We start from the raw sequence: 15,789 nt of genomic DNA, 5'->3' as shown, positions 1-15,789 counted from the left end.
CTTTATCATAATCATCAGCACAGAGAGGTCTCATTATCAAGTCACATCTCTTTAGAGTCTATAGAAAAGCTTGGCTTTGTATGTAGAGTACTACTTAGTGCACTAGAAGAAACTTGTGAGATTCATTCCTTAAGACTAGTGAGGTCTAATGAAAAGTATTTCTGTAGAATCTGTACAGCTGTGTGACAGTTCAGTTTCCACACTATCTATCCAGTATATGAAGTCAGTACCTTCTTACCTTCGTATCGAAGATCCAGCAGCACAAGCACAAAGGGCACATAATTTACTAGTTTGTATGCGACTGGTGTTATAGTTACCATGATATAATGGTTTTTTTTTTTTTTTTTTGTAAACTCAGTTGTAGGAAAATGAAGGCTTGGCTACAAAGATGTTTAAAGAAGATAACCACAGCGCAGGACATGGTTTCCTCACATGCATATGATAAGATCATCTGCTGATTTGGTCTTTTTAATGTGTTCTCAATGAACATGAGACTAGTTAAGCAATGAAGGCAATACATCCCAGACCATAATATTTTCTGGACACGGCTTGGACACACTTTATTTGAACTTCCAATACACCAGGCACAAGAACAGTTTCTTTCCAGAGGCCTTCATTCATGGCCCTTAAAGAGTATTCTTAATCTTCAATACAATGTCACTGTAACCTGTGATATACATATCAGTTATTGTATAAACGATTACAATTATTTATTATACATATTTTTGCATTTAGCAATTTCATTATTTACATATAAGTCATATATTACAAGGAACAACTCCAATTTATTGTTGTTGTTTTGTTGTGTTTATCTAGGCAAGTTAATATTAACTATGTAAACACAACAAAACAACAACAACCATAAATTGGTTATAGATATTGCGATAAATTAGGTCACAATACACTTTTCTATGATGTTGTAGGTAAGGTGATATCCATCCATCCATCCATCCATCCATCTTCAATACCACTTATCCTTCAGGGTCACGGGGAACCTGGCGCCTATCCCAGGGAGCATCGGGCACAACTATATCCATTCATACAGTGGGAATCGAGCCCCCGACCCTGGAGTGAGGCGAACGTGTTAACCGTTAAGCCACCATCCACCTGGTATTGTGATATCTTTTTTTAGTAATTACAAAATAAATAGAATTGAATGAAAGCAGCTAATTATATGTAAATTTGCTGATGTTTTTAAAAAGCCTAATCTTTCAAATATCTCCCTCCTTTAAAAAAAAATAAAACTATTTTCAGTGTTAGAATTTAGTTTTTGTAGGAATGAAATAAATAAAATATCTAACTCAGTTGAACAGTTCTTACTTGTTACTACTGGTACTACTTGTATTGTTCTCTGCTAGATATATATCACTTTGCTTGTATTTTTCTCATTTGTTAGTCGCTTGGATAAAAGCGTCCGCTAAGTGAATAAATGTAATGCACTTTAAATCTATTCATTTATTTTACATCCCCCCCATCTGTTTACATGTTTTCACATCACGGCTACTTTGGTGACAGTTTGTTAGCTAAATTATATAGCATGATACATATCCCTGCTTGAGTGTGCGGGCATACTTGGCCAATAAAACTGATTCTGAATCTGATTCAGAAAAATGGCAGTGATCCGTACGGAAGCCAAAGGAATCGACTCTTATTGAAGAGCTGAGCCAAAGGATTCGGTTCACTTAAAAGAGCCAGTGCTTTCCGTCACTGAAGGAAGTGAAGTGCGCGGTGAAAAAGCATCATAATGGACGCTACAGTGGCATGTAATAATTGTGGCTTACCGTACACGTTGTCTGGTAAAAAAAAAAAAAAAAAAAAAAGTTTTAAACAAATTCTCTGTATTTACTTATACAAGTATTTTCCGGACGCATCTTGGTTACACACTGCTGAATGCGCTGAATGCAATGTGGTTTCAGAACACACCTAATTAACCTAATTAATTACAAGACTACATCCTCAAAGTGAGCGTTTTAAAGCTAAACAATGAGACTTAATTGATAAACATGGCCTTCAAGTTAGCTTGAGTTTAGTTGGCTAGCTAGCTAACGTTTTGCATTAAAGCTTAATTTTCTTTTTTTTTTTTTTTTTTTTTTGCAGCGTGGTTTCTTAAAAATGATAAACAACCAAATTCCACACAGCAAATGTTAGCCATGTGAAATGTTAAGAGCAGTGGGGGAAATTTCCTCCATGTGATGTTTAGCTTCATAAATAAGTGAACTTGATGTTTTTTGGTGGTTTTGTTGCTGTTTACAGAGGGTAAGATTGTGGGGAGGCTGCCCCATGTGCTCTTCTGTGTGGAGTGTCTCTGCTCTCTGGAGTGTCCTCAGGACTCCAACTCTGTCCCCTCAGTCAGCTGTCCCGAGTGTAGGGTGAGTACTCTTCACAACTCCTGTCCATGCAGCCATCACTCCCTTAGTGTGCTACAGCATGTCAACCAGCTTTCACAACTCTTTTTAGGGAAAGTAGCTAAAGCATGCTCAATTTGTCACCAGATGACACCATAGACTAATTTTTTCCAATTACTTATGATATGGCAATGAATATTACTAACTAGTTTTAAAAAAGAAAGCGAGGCAGATAGGGTGCCGATACTTGTAGAGTTGCATAGATATATCATGAGCATGCACATTTTTTAACGCGTTTACAAATGAAGAAGGCTGGCAAAATGAAGTCGTGAAAGGTGAGTAGTCTGAAGGAAATGGTTACTCGTTTGTCAGCATCAACAAGAAAAGTGTTTAAAATGAAGAACTATGGGACAGTAAAGTTTTTTTAAACATAACTTTCTCAGATTTACTAAGTAGATAGCTTTAGTTGGTCATTACTACACACCATAACGTTAGATAAGTGTGTCTGAGTTTAGTATTTATGCAGACCTTTTATATATTTTTTTTTTATGTCTCCACCACTAAGTCTGTCCATCCATCTAAGGTTCTCATTAATGCAATATCTCAAGAACCAGTGGTTGAATGTTTGTAGGAATTCTATAGACTATATAGTTGTTGTAACCAGCAGATGACTTGATTAGTATTTGGAATTGATAAACAAATATCAACAATCAAAAATAAACGAGGTCACAGCAGTTTCATGTTTAGGAACTCAAGGCCCTTTATTGTTTTTTTTTGGCTAGCTACGGTTTTGCCATCATTCCATGCTTCTGTGTGTCCTTGCTTTTGCATGAGATTCTTGTTTAGTGTGACATCTCAAGAACGAAAGGTTGAATGTTTTATAGTGTAGCAGCAGCGGCAGGTGGAACACAGACAGAGTGAGACTGGTTAAGAGAGCTTTTATTTTGTAGAATGGGAGTGCAGAAGGGTCATGGACACTCTGTCCTGGGGAAGCAGTCTGTGAGGGAGGTGTTAGAGAGGAGTGTGGTCGCTATGGGCCAGGCAGAGCGGTGTAGGCCGGTAGCAGAGTGCGGAGGGAGCGTAGGTAGTGGGGGTGAGGGCTCTTGGGGGGAGAGACTTGCTGTCGTCATCGTCATCTGCAAGACATAGAACAGAATTGATCAGCATAGACACGTAGACAAAAGCTGCTCAAGCTGCTGAGGTTGTGATGCCTTTTTATCCTCTCCAGTCTTCTCTGAGAGGGTGAGGAGTTGCAGTGTTTTATCTGCCGCAAGTTGTGCTCTATTTCCCCACCTCATGCTCTGCTGCAGTCGACAACAGTGGTGCTGAAATGACTGTCTGTTCAGCACCTGGGTGGCAGTAGTGTGAGGAGCGTTTTTCACCTCTTCAACAGGTTCACATGGTACCTGTACGTTTCTGCTCGCTTACCGGCTGCTGCAGGCGTTATCGTCAGCTGCTGGAGGCTGGCCTCCATTAGTTGCTGCAGCATGGAATCCATGTTTTTATTTTTACATTTTTTATTATTATATATTTTTTCCTTTATTTTTTTATTTGGCCGGGTCTGTGCTCATTCCCGCATCCTTCACCAGACTTACAAATGAGAAAATACAAAATACAAGCAAAGCAGTATATCAAGCAGAGAACACTGCAAGTAGTGCTACAATAGAAGATTTTTAATTGAGTTCTAGAAGATGCAAAAATGTAATCAGCCCTGAGATTCTAACCAGCGACCTTGGCATTCTTAACACCATGCACTATTTAACTGAGCTACATTGCCACATATATAATATATCATAATAGTTTCGAAGAGAATTTTTAAGCGAATATTTGTAAGTGTCCAAAATTATATGGACGGTGCTCCGTGCAGCGGGGAAAGCACTCGGACATAGCCCGGGGAGGGAGCGTCATGTCGCACAGACTCTGGCCAGCTCCAGGCCGATCATTGCTGATTTTTTCCCGGGTGTTGAAGAGTTACCATTGATGAAATTCTTACTTTACATTTATTTGGTAAAAAGCTTAGACTTTTCCGGAGCATTCTGCCGTTAGGGGCGATGAAGAGTTCCTGGATAGCAAGCACATTAGGCCGATTCTGGTAGAAATGCGCGACTGTCGGCTCAATGCCGGTATCGGTGAAAAGGTAATTGCCCAGAGCCCTGCTGACCGTTCACACCACTTCTCGCTGACGAACGGTTTTTGCTATGTGGGCCAATCTCGGCTGAAAGCAGGTGTACTTGCGGCAGGTCCATACTCGGTGTAGCGGTGTGTATCTGCTTTTTCGAGTTCGTTAAGTCACAGACGGGCCACAGCTAAAATTAAGGAGCTCAGCTGCCTGGAAAAAACTTTTGACGGTTAAATCAGTTAGGATACTCGAGGCTGCAGTCATTCTTCGTTTTCAAGAGGAATCATTTCAGCTGAAGAAGGTAAGTAATTTAATTGAGTAATTTCAGTCTACAATATTGTTTGATATTTAAAATGTCAGGGAGAAAATGTTTTTTAAAAATCTTTTCAACGGTATGTGTGATTGTGACAAGAACATCAGACAGTATCCTAGCAGCTAGCTAGCCGGCTAGCTTAAAGGTTAAGTTAAGAAGCAGCTTGACACTTTTTTTTTTATAAAGCTTTTTTAATTGCTCTACAAATAAGATAAACTCCTAGTTTATTCCTTCCGTTCCTGTTTTACTACTTTTTATTTAACTTTTTTAATATATTGTGTCAGAAAACCCACACAGTTTGCAGCATGCTGTGTCCCGTTATTAGATTATATTGTCCACTTGGCAGTATAACAGACCTGTTGTTCGGCTCAACACTGTATTTCTTATGTGCAATTCTTAGCCATAGTCTAGCAATATACTAATTTTTTGTCTCATTGAGTGATCCTGAAGGGATTGAATAAAGTTTAAATGCAACTGTATTTTACAGACAGCGATAAAGAGGGCAGGACCTGGTCAGACCTCCAGTCAGACGTGGAAGTGTCTGGGTAAAGACCACCAAGGTGTAAAACATGCAGATATTCGTTCAGCACATCGCTATTGCTATTCCTTGATGCTTTGAGAGCATATTCAAAGTTGTATTTTTCATGAAACATTGTAGAATTTGGCAATATAGTCAATATTTTACACTCTTACAGAGATGCTGCAGAACTGGCAGCCGATGGACGATATGCCGTGTGAGCGTATTCTTCTGCTTTCTGATTAACTTTCTTTGGTAGGTATTAATTAACCGTGATTTCCACTCAGCCATCTTACTGGAATTGTGTAGGTTACCAATAAGACTGAGGATGGAGTTGTATAGTTGTATAACAAAATATATTTTATTTTCTTTATCATAGCCATGCTGAGGGAGGTGTTGACTAAATTAGAGATGGTGCTGGACCAACAAACCACTGAGATTGCTTCAACTACAGGAGGTCCAGCTGCAGCCTTTGGATGTTGATGAAGATTTACTGCCCTGCAAGACCTTCCTCAACTGCGTAGTCTGGAGCGAAGGATGCAACAGAGCCCAGATTACAAGCAAGATCTGGTGAGAATTTTTTTCTCTTTTTTTTTTGTTAACAACTACTTGCACAATTACACAGCGACTGAGAGCATTTCTGTTTTCTCAAGGTGACACACTCGTACTCAAAGCACAATGTTCAACACCACTTTGATATGAGGGAACAGTTATGACCTACTCTTTAGTAGAGATGGAAAACATGGAAAACACAAGCCGTGGTAATCCACGGCTAGATGTGCATTAAACGATTTTAATGCCTGATGTGGAGGAAATGAACCACTCGTTCAAATCGTTTAATGCACACCTAGCCATGGATTACCCCGCCTATACCATGGTCTTTCCACAATTAATAACGTTAAAGCTGTCATTGGTTTAGAAGCACAAACTTTGATTAGAAGTTTAAAATGATCGTTAATTTTTATTAGTTAAGTCGTTAGATCTGGAATTTTGCCCGATATATATCAGACACAGAGATAAAGTAGTATGATAAGATTACATTTATTCGAATGAATTGACAGATATCTATCAGAGAGAGAGAGATTAAGCGTGTATGAATTACCTGCATCATGTGTGCCTCTCGGCAGTCAGTGTTGCGCAACAGTAGTGTAGTAAAACTGAGAGTTGAATTACTTCAGAAACAGTGCTCTTACCACCTCGTTGCTGAGAAATATCATGTAGCTTTTCACCAGCAAAGCTATTTTTATTGTTAAAGTTGCAGACAGCGCTGGCAAGAGGTGTCTGTTCATATGAATGTCAATGTATGCTCGAGTGTCTGTGCGTGTGTGTGCATGTAGGCTGCGCATTGATTTAGAAATGATCACGGTGATCAAACTGACTGGAACTACCTGTGCAATAAACGGTTATAATGCACACCTTCCAGCCAATCAGAATCCAGTATTCACAATGACCATGGTATAAGCATAATTAATGCTTATGATTCATAATGACTGTATGATATGTATTGCTTTATTCCAAAGTTCATAGAAACCTCTTTACGCCTAAAGCTGCAGCGATGGAGGTCGAGGGGACCATGAAGAGGTGGCTCCAGCTGGCATCAGATCAAGAGTGTGGGTGCAAGAGAAGTCTTTTGCAAAAAGAAGGTATGTAGAGTGTTTTAAATGTGGTGTTTTTGTGGTATTTGTTAAAATGTTCATACTGTAGTCTATTTTTAATTGTTCATAAAAAATGTTTTTTAAAAAAATCCTTGCTGTTTTTAAGCGGTTGAATTAGTGTGCGTGTTTGTTGGTAGCTGGGTGGGTACACAGTTGCGGTCGGAAGTTTACATACCCCTTGCAGAATCTACAAAATATTAATACTCTTAACAAAATAAGATTGATCCTGTGTGATCGTTGGGAACTCCATTGTGCGAAACGTCCACGTCGCTTCAACAAGGGGTAAGGTGCACACACAGTTTTTCTTTTGTTTGTGTCCTTGATGTCGCTGAGCAGCTAACAGGAATCCTGAAGAAGGACTAGCGCATTGGAGCGGTCGTGCTGCACGTGGGGGCAAACATCAGGCTGTGGCAGGCGGAGGTTCTGAAGAGGGACTTCTCCAGCCTGATCGAGACGGTACGAGGCAGATCACCCATCGCGAAGATCATCGTCTCTGGACCTCTTCCCTCATACAGAGGTGGAGCTGAAAGGCTCAGTAGACTTCTTGCTTTGAATGACTGGTTAGTTTCTTGGTGTAATGAACAGAATCTGCTGTTTGTTAATAACTGGAATCTGTTCTGGGATCGGAACTGCTGTCAGACAACATTTCCAAGACGCTACAGACCAAGTGACTGTCTACCGTAAGCACATTTTCCTACAATAACAAAGTTCATCATAAGCAATGTTCAGTTAATAGTCCAACACCTGTAGTACATTCTATAGAGACTGTGTCTGTTCCCCGAGCTATACAATTACATAGACAATTTCAGAATGTTTGTTTTAGTAACCTAATTAACCTAAAATTAGATCATACATCCAGCACCTTTAATCTGAAGCTAGGACTATTGAGCATTAGATCTCTTGCGTCTAAGGCTCTTATTGTTAACGACATCATTACTGATCAGGAATGTAATTTAATGTGTTTAACGGAAACTTTGATTAAACCAAACGAGTACATGGCATTAAATGAAGCCAGTGCTCCTGGATACAGTTATGTACATCAGCCTCGTTCAGCTGGTAGAGGAGGAGGTGTTGGACTCATCCATAGTCAAAATCTAGCCGTCACACAAAAACCTAGTAATAAATTTAATTCTTTTGAAATTCTTTATACCAGCATAACTTATGTAGCCACTAAAAATAAGTAAATTCCTCTAATTATTTACAGGCCCCCAGGGCCATATGCTGAATTTCTTAGTGAATGTGTCTGTAGTTGTGTCTGTAGATAAAGCATTAATCGTCTGTGATTTTAATATTCACTTTGATATCCAGAAGACCCTCTGAGAACAGCGGTTGTGTCCATCTTAGATTCAGTAGGGATTAATCAGAACGTAATCGGGCCTACTTATAATGGTGGTCACACTCTTGACCTCATACTAACATACGGATTAAATATAGAAAATATTATAATTTTTCCGCAGTCTAAAGTTGTCTCAGACCATTATCTTATCTCTTTCATAATACGAATTGATCATAATATTTCCACCTCGCCTTGCTACCGCATAAAGCGTGCTTTCACATCAGCTACTGCACCGAGCTTCATAAATAACCTCCCAGAGACATCAATTATATTTGGATCACCGTCTGATCCGATAGAACTCGATTAGGTGACTGAAAGCTTACAGTCAACACTCCGCTACATGCTAGATAGAGTGGCTCCACTCAAAAGAAAAATAATTAGAGAGAAAAAGCTAGCACCCTGGTATAACGATCAAACGCGAACCTTAAAACAGACAAATCGACAATTAGAACATTGGCGTCAAACCAAACTGGTGATATTTCAAACAGCATGGAAGGAGAACCTACTGAAATATAGGAAATCTCTTAGCGATGCTAGAAAAGTCTCTCCACCTTAATAGGAGACAACAAAAACAATTCTAGATTTCTATTCAACACAGTAGCAAAATTTACTAGGAATGAAACCACCACAGAGAGAAACACTCAATCACAATCATTACATAGCGGTGAAGATTTCATGGAACTTTTTATTGGTAAAGTTGAAAATATTAGATGTGAAATTCAGGCTATTAAATTAAAACCAGACAGTATTATAACTAACCCTGTAGACGATGATATAGCAATATCGGATTAATGTTTAGAATGTTTTACTCCCCTTAGAGAGACCGAACTAGCTTCATTAATCTCTTCAGCAAATTCATCAACTTGCATACTAGATCCCGTACCTACATGTCTATTTAAACAGATTTGTCCTGGAGTAATTGAACCATTTTTAAATATAATCAACTCTTCCCTTAGCACTTGCTATGTACCTAAATCATTTAAATTAGCAGTTATTAAACCCCTGATTAAAAAACCTGACCTTGACCCCTCTCAACTGTCCAGCTATAGACCAATATCTAATCTCCCCTTCATCTCCAAGATCTTAGAAAAAGTTGTACACAGCAGTTATGCTCGTACTTACATAGGAATAACATTCATGAAATGTATCAGTCAGGACGTAGACCTCATCATAGCACAGAGACAGCGTTAGTTAAAGTAGTAAATGACCTTCTACTGACCTCTGATCAGGGTTTGTCTTGTTGCTTGTGTTACTTGACCTTAGTGCAGCTTTTGATACTATAGATCACACTATTCTCCTTGATAGATTAGAAAATGTTGGCATTAAGGGAACAGTCCTCTCCTGCCTCAGGTCTTATTAGACCGATCGTTATCAGTTCAGTTTGTAGATGTAAATGGAGACTTCTCCATGAATACTGAGGTTAAATTTGGTGTTCCACAAGGTTCTGTTTGAGGCCCACTGCTTTTTATTTTGTATATGCTACCTCTAGGTCAAATTATTCATAAACATGGAATGAATTTCCACTGTTATGCTGATGATACAGAGCTGTATGTTTGCAACTGAACAATAACAACAATAAACAACAACTGAAGAATAGCGAAAAACTTCTGTTTTGTAAGTCAACTGTTTTGTAAGTCAAACTTTTTAATGTTCACCTGGAATTTGACTCCTATGTGACTAAATGATGGAATTGTATCTTATGTTGGACCATGTATTCCAGAGATTTTTTATTTGAATTTCTTGTAGCGTGCTTACTTGAAGACAATGAGGCAGAGCAGCATCGGAGAGACAGTTCGCTCCATTCTCCAAAGAATCGGGGAGAACAGTCTGTAATGTATGTTTTTGTTGAAAGTGTCAAAAGGTGGGAAGCTGGCTTTGACTTATCAGGATGAAGTGTATCGCCTTGTACACTGTGAGTATGAAGGATAAAAAATGTATACCGTAATTTTCGGACTATTGAGCGCACCTGAATATAAGCCGCACCCACTAACTTTAAAAAGAAAAAAAAAATTGTACATATATAGGCCGCACTTGTCTATAAGCCGCAGGTGTCCACGTTGTAACGCGAGATATTTACACAGAAAGATGTTACACAGATAGATTTTTTTTAACTTTTAATTAAATACATACCGTAAATGCTTTTTTTCCTGAACAGTGCATGCCAAGCTTATGTGCAGCAGCTCTATTTCCTTCTTCAACAGCCAGATCGATCGCCTTTAACTTGAAAGCTGCATCAAATGCATTTCTTCGTGTGTTTTCCATGATGAGGGTGTGTGCATGAAGCGTAAAATGACTGATCTGAAGAATTTAGTGTGAGTGTGTTTGATTTAATTCGAACAATTTCATTGGTCCACTGTGACCTGTTCTGTAATTTCATTGGTCCGATGTGACGAGGCTAAATGTTTTGGCGGCATGAAGCTCGTTAACCCGTAAAAATCCATAAATTAGCCGCATCGTTGTTTAAGCCGCAGTGTTCAAAGCGTGTGAAAAAAGTAGCGGCTTATAGTCTGGAAATGACGGTACATGACAGTATATGCCTCCTTTGCAAACTCTTGAAAAGAAAGTCTTGCCTTCAGAAATTGGACATTTTCTCTGTTATTGCATTCCAAGGCTGAATGTTTTTGTTGATATTTATGTTACAGATATTGCCGAACAAGCACATGGACGTGAATATACTGTTGCCGGTTGCAGAGAGGCCATCGGCAGCTACCTAAAAAATGCCCCAGGCAGGAAAAGTGGCAAGAAACATATTATGAGTGTTTATGATGAAGGTTAGAATTTAAATCTACAACTTCTGTGATTCTTTTTCTTTTCTCATTCATACAAATGTGCCATTGTGTAACACTGTTGACTGACTCATTAGTTTTTATATCCATTTGAAAAGCAAAAACCTTTCCACTATGCATATAACTGAAAGTGCATACATGCTCCAAACCTTTTGTGAATACTGATGATTGATTTGGAGGTTTCAAATTATGAGTGAATTGTGGTTCACTTTCTTGCGATCAGGAATGTGTAGCTAATGTCTGTAGTTTTACTGTTTCCGAAATTGTTGGTTCAGACTGCATCATATAGTACATGTATATAACAATGAAATGAAATGCCATATATTCAGATATATCCACTGTCTGTTCACAGCAGAGCTACGTGGGATCTCCAGTGCGTCCTGCAAGAATTGGGCCTGAGTCCAGTTCAGATTCAATTTTGTAATATCATTCCTCTCCCTTGCGTGACAGCCTCCAAACAGTACAATTCTAATGAGCTTGAATATACGGGGAATTCCATTGGGTTTGATGTCTGACTAATTAAAGACCCACCTCTTCTATGAACACCTAACCAACTCATAAAAAAAAAAAAAAAATTAAAAAAAAAAATGCACTTACACCTCTAGTCTGCACGTTGCTTCTTCTAGAATTCAATGAATAGATCTTGTATGGTAGCTGCTCTTGTATTGTTCTCTGCTTGATATATCGCTTTGCTTGTATCTTTCTTATTTGTAAGTCGCTTTGGATAAAAGCGTCTGCTAAGTGAATGTAATGTAAATGTAATAAATTGTTTTCTTTGATTAGCAATACATAGGTACAATATCTGGCTGTTTTGTGTGTTACAATATTGAATGTCATTTTTCAGCTATTCACTTTGTCTGCATTTACTAAAATTCATGCATGTTTATTAAAAATATTCACGGAGTTTGTTAAACTATATAATTGTTGTCTATCATTCATAAGATTCGTCATGGGAATTCCATAGACCAGAATCTAACATCCACATTATTGAAGCATTGTTTAATTACGGATTTTTTTAAGCATGCGGTATGTTATATGCTTTAATTGTATCTTGCCACATAATGTTGGAAAATGAGTACTTGTGTACTTTTCAAGAAATTAGATACAAAAAGGATTACACATATCTGATTAGAAAAAATAGCATCGTAATGTGTGTAACTTTGTGTATAAATATTTGTGTAGTGTATTTACACCACATTATGAGGTGTGTGTATATACAGGCAATTACAAAATACTATGTGCATGTTGAGTTTTTCTGGAATTCCATATCCCAGTTTTACTGTTTTATAAAGCACTGAATGGTTTGGGTCCAATATATATTTCTGATGTACTGGTACATTATGAACCATCCAGACCTCTGAGGACATAAATATGAGATTCCATGAGATACTTGGAAATCTAACACTATATATATATATATATATATATATATATATATATATATATATATATATATATATATATATATATATATATATATATATATATATATATATATATATATATATATATATTATAATGTAATGTCCCCTTCTCTCTGTACCACGTTCTAAATTTTCAAACTGCCCAAGAAAGAAAATTTGCTGTTTTCTGAGACGATGAAGTGGCTCTTAAAAGAGCCTTTGTGTATATTAGATGAAGTTGTCGTTTACGAGCGCTCTCCGCGAATACACCGGGCCAGCTGAATATCCTTGGGCATGATGGTCACTCTCTTGGCCTGCGTTGTCTAGATTTGACATATCAAAAACAATACACGGCGCTTCTGAACTGTTTAACAGCATTATTATTATTATTATTATTATTATTATTATTATTATTATTATTATTACATTTTTAAAGAACATACCCTCGATTCTTGACATGGAAATGTTGTTTGTAAGTTTACATTGAAATAATATATCCAGATATCTGTACAGCTGCTTTGTGACAATGTCCATTATTAAAAAACGCTACATAAACTAACAAAATGCAAAGGTTAGATACAGCAATGATTTAATACAACTCCGTTCAAATGAATACAGAGGCCTGCTCAGACACCACAGCGTTTAAAAACTCTACATTCGCGGCATCATAAACGGGGAAAATGGTCACGCATACCACCAGGATAGGTCTAGAACTCTGAACGCTGCTCCGATTTCACTATATATGTGCGCGCGCTGGCCAGACAGACGGAAAGAGACACGGTATACAGACAGCACACCAACACATTTAAAGCATATTCACACATGATGATGATGATGATGATAAATAGTTTGATATTTCTGTAAAGCTGCTTTGAGACAATGTCTATTGTAAAAGCGCTATACAAATAAATAAAAATTGAATTGATAAATATACTGCTATGTATATTATATAATGTTAAAGTACACAAATTGATTTGTAATATGAAAATATTAATGTATTTCTAATGTTAGTAGAAATTTCATTCTCACCACTGCTTCATGTGTTCCCTACGTGGCCTCATCTATCCACAAATAGGGAAGAACATTACAAAGATAGGTAAAGTATACAATAATTATCATGAACAGGTTAAAAAAAGGGGAGAGAGAGTATGTTGGATAAAAAGTATCTCAGGTTATGTCTTTCAGTCGTCCTCCGTCAGCCTTCAGCCTTTACTTCTCTTAACTCTTAGTTCTGTGCTAGGAGCGAGAAAGTGTGGTTGACCGCAGAGCGTTCAGGCCTGGAGAGTGTGAATGAACACACACTGACGCATGCTGCTCACAGAGACATCCACCAACCACAGGTCACTTCTAAAACACTTTGGTCCCCATGGAGAAGCTTTGGCAGCAGCCACAGGAGTACCGAAGCTGGGGAAGTCCTCGGAGCTATTCATATCAGAGGCCTTCTCACTGCTGGTAGCCCAGGGTGCCTCCCTCACCACAAATCCATTGGAGGGCCCACGGGGTTCCTCAGGTTTGGCTGCTGCAGTGCCAGATGGCTTCATGTAGGCCATCTTGGCCTCATCTTCCACCACATCAGCCATACATTCCTCTTCCAAGTTCAGGAGATGATCTATGGCTTCATCAACCATCTCTGGACGGCCAGTTACAGTAACCAAATTGGGATCTGCAGCTCCGCTCTGAGGAAACCGAAGATCAACTTTAAATTCATCCATGATTTTGCGGATACCCTTGGTACGAGCACCAATAATGCGAGCATGAACTCTGCTGTCCAAGGTAATGTCCTCAGATATAATTTCCTCCAGCTCATCAACAATGCCTTGGATAGCATCACGTGCTGCTATAGCATTCTGCTCATAGCCGGTGATGCTGAGCTGGTCATGGTTCTCGTCATTTTTCTCAGGGAACTGGATGTTGACATCATGGTCAGTATGGATCTGGGTGATTATGGCACCCTTGCGAGCAATGATCTTGAGATGATATTTGGGATCCACAGTGATGGTCAACTTGAAGCTCCTGAGAGCCCGATCCTCCAGTTCAGCCTGCAGCCCTTTGATGCGCTCAAAAAGCCCTTCTTTAGGTCCAGGTGAGTGGCAAGGCCTGTAACGGAAATTATGTCGGACTGGAGCTCAGGAGCAGGCACTTGAATATTGACCTCAAATTCATCCATCATTTTGCGAATGCCACTTCCTTTCTGCCCAGTGATGTAGCGATGAAGCTCAAAAGGCACTTCTCCTTCAATGCTCACATGTACCAGAACCTTCAGGGCTTCCACTGCAGCCTCACGTCTCCATGTAATATTTCTTGGCCAACTACCACAAACTTGGAACAGAATACCCCTTCTGGGAAACTGCCGTTCCCGAGTTTGGACACACGAGGGCAGTCAAGCTCCATCCAGCACAACGCCGCCTGAAACAGAAGGTAGATTTGGGCTATTTTACACTGACGCAGCTCATCAGCGTTATTACTGTGCATTGTCTAGTTTTCACATATCAAGGACAATACACGGAGCTTCTGAACTGTTTAACAGCATCATCATTATGATTTAATTTTTAAAGAACGCACCCTCTTCTCTAGACATGGAAATGTTGGGGTTTTTTAAGTTTACATTGTCACACAGCAGCTGTACACATATCTGGATATATTATTTCAATGTCCATTCTTAAACACAGATGAACAAACAAAGAAACTAACCACATGAAAAGGTTAGATAGACCAATGATTAAATACTACTCCGTTCAAATGAATACAGACGCCTGCTCAGATACCACAAAGTTTAAAAACCTTGACATTCGCGGCGTCATAAAGGGAACAACCGTCAAGCATACCATCAGGAAACTTATAGAACTCTGAACGTGACGTCATAACAGATCTTATGGCTCGCTGCTCCGATTTGACTATACATGTCTGTGGGGAGACTGACCTAGACACGGTATAAGGACAGCACACAAACACATTTAAAACATATTAACACATTAACATTATATCATGTACATAACAGTATAGTTATCGTAATAAAGTACACAAATTTACTGCTAATATTAACATTATTAATGTCTTTCTAATCTTATTAGTCATTTCATTCTCATCACTGCTCCTACATAACTTCATGTGTTCCCTAGGTGGCCTCGTCTATTTCACTCGAGAATATCCACAAATAGGGAAGAACATTACAGAGATAAAGGCTTAAAATTGCTTGGATGATAAAAAGTCAATAAATACGAAATCACTAAATAACTTTAAAGGGTTTATTTTCTACAGAACATGAATACAATCCTTTCACTCAAAATAGGGCTCCCCGCTGCAGACGTTTTCAAA

General features: G+C 38.6%; 1 protein-coding gene and 2 long non-coding RNA genes across 6 annotated transcripts; 2 read left to right on the top strand and 1 right to left on the bottom strand.

Annotated features, from left to right (window-relative positions):
- The first annotated feature begins 1,510 nt into the window (after positions 1-1,510).
- LOC128630113 (uncharacterized) lies at positions 1,511-6,934 on the top strand. 3 transcript variants are annotated; one of them, XR_008394387.1, is made up of 6 exons: positions 1,511-1,763; positions 2,254-2,369; positions 5,265-5,337; positions 5,473-5,549; positions 5,674-5,864; positions 6,815-6,934. It is a non-coding gene; the product is annotated as an uncharacterized LOC128630113 (long non-coding RNA). The 3 variants fall into 3 exon arrangements; XR_008394386.1 differs by having other exon boundaries at positions 1,511-2,369; XR_008394388.1 differs by lacking the exons at positions 1,511-1,763; positions 2,254-2,369 and adding an exon at positions 4,303-4,765.
- An 87-nt stretch (positions 6,935-7,021) lies between these two features.
- On the top strand, positions 7,022-12,416 carry LOC128630116 (uncharacterized). Of its 2 annotated transcripts, XR_008394394.1 has the most exons (4): positions 7,022-7,629; positions 9,775-10,197; positions 10,928-11,056; positions 11,424-12,416. It is a non-coding gene; the product is annotated as an uncharacterized LOC128630116 (long non-coding RNA). The 2 variants fall into 2 exon arrangements; XR_008394393.1 differs by having other exon boundaries at positions 7,022-10,197.
- Positions 12,417-13,610: 1,194 nt separating this feature from the next.
- Positions 13,611-14,765, bottom strand: LOC128629964 (vigilin-like). Its single transcript, XM_053678520.1, has 2 exons — positions 14,758-14,765; positions 13,611-14,571 (listed from the first exon to the last, which is right to left on the bottom strand). The coding sequence occupies exons 1-2, from the start codon at positions 14,763-14,765 to the stop codon at positions 13,746-13,748; spliced, it is 834 nt and encodes a 277-aa protein (XP_053534495.1). The 3' UTR covers positions 13,611-13,745.
- Between the last annotated feature and the right edge of the window lie 1,024 nt (positions 14,766-15,789).

This window comes from Ictalurus punctatus, unplaced genomic scaffold (assembly GCF_001660625.3).
Source record: "Ictalurus punctatus breed USDA103 unplaced genomic scaffold, Coco_2.0 Super-Scaffold_100046, whole genome shotgun sequence".
NCBI lineage: Eukaryota > Metazoa > Chordata > Actinopteri > Siluriformes > Ictaluridae > Ictalurus > Ictalurus punctatus.
The sequence above is the reverse complement of the archived record's forward strand: the minus strand, read 5'-3'. Positions and strand labels throughout refer to the sequence as shown.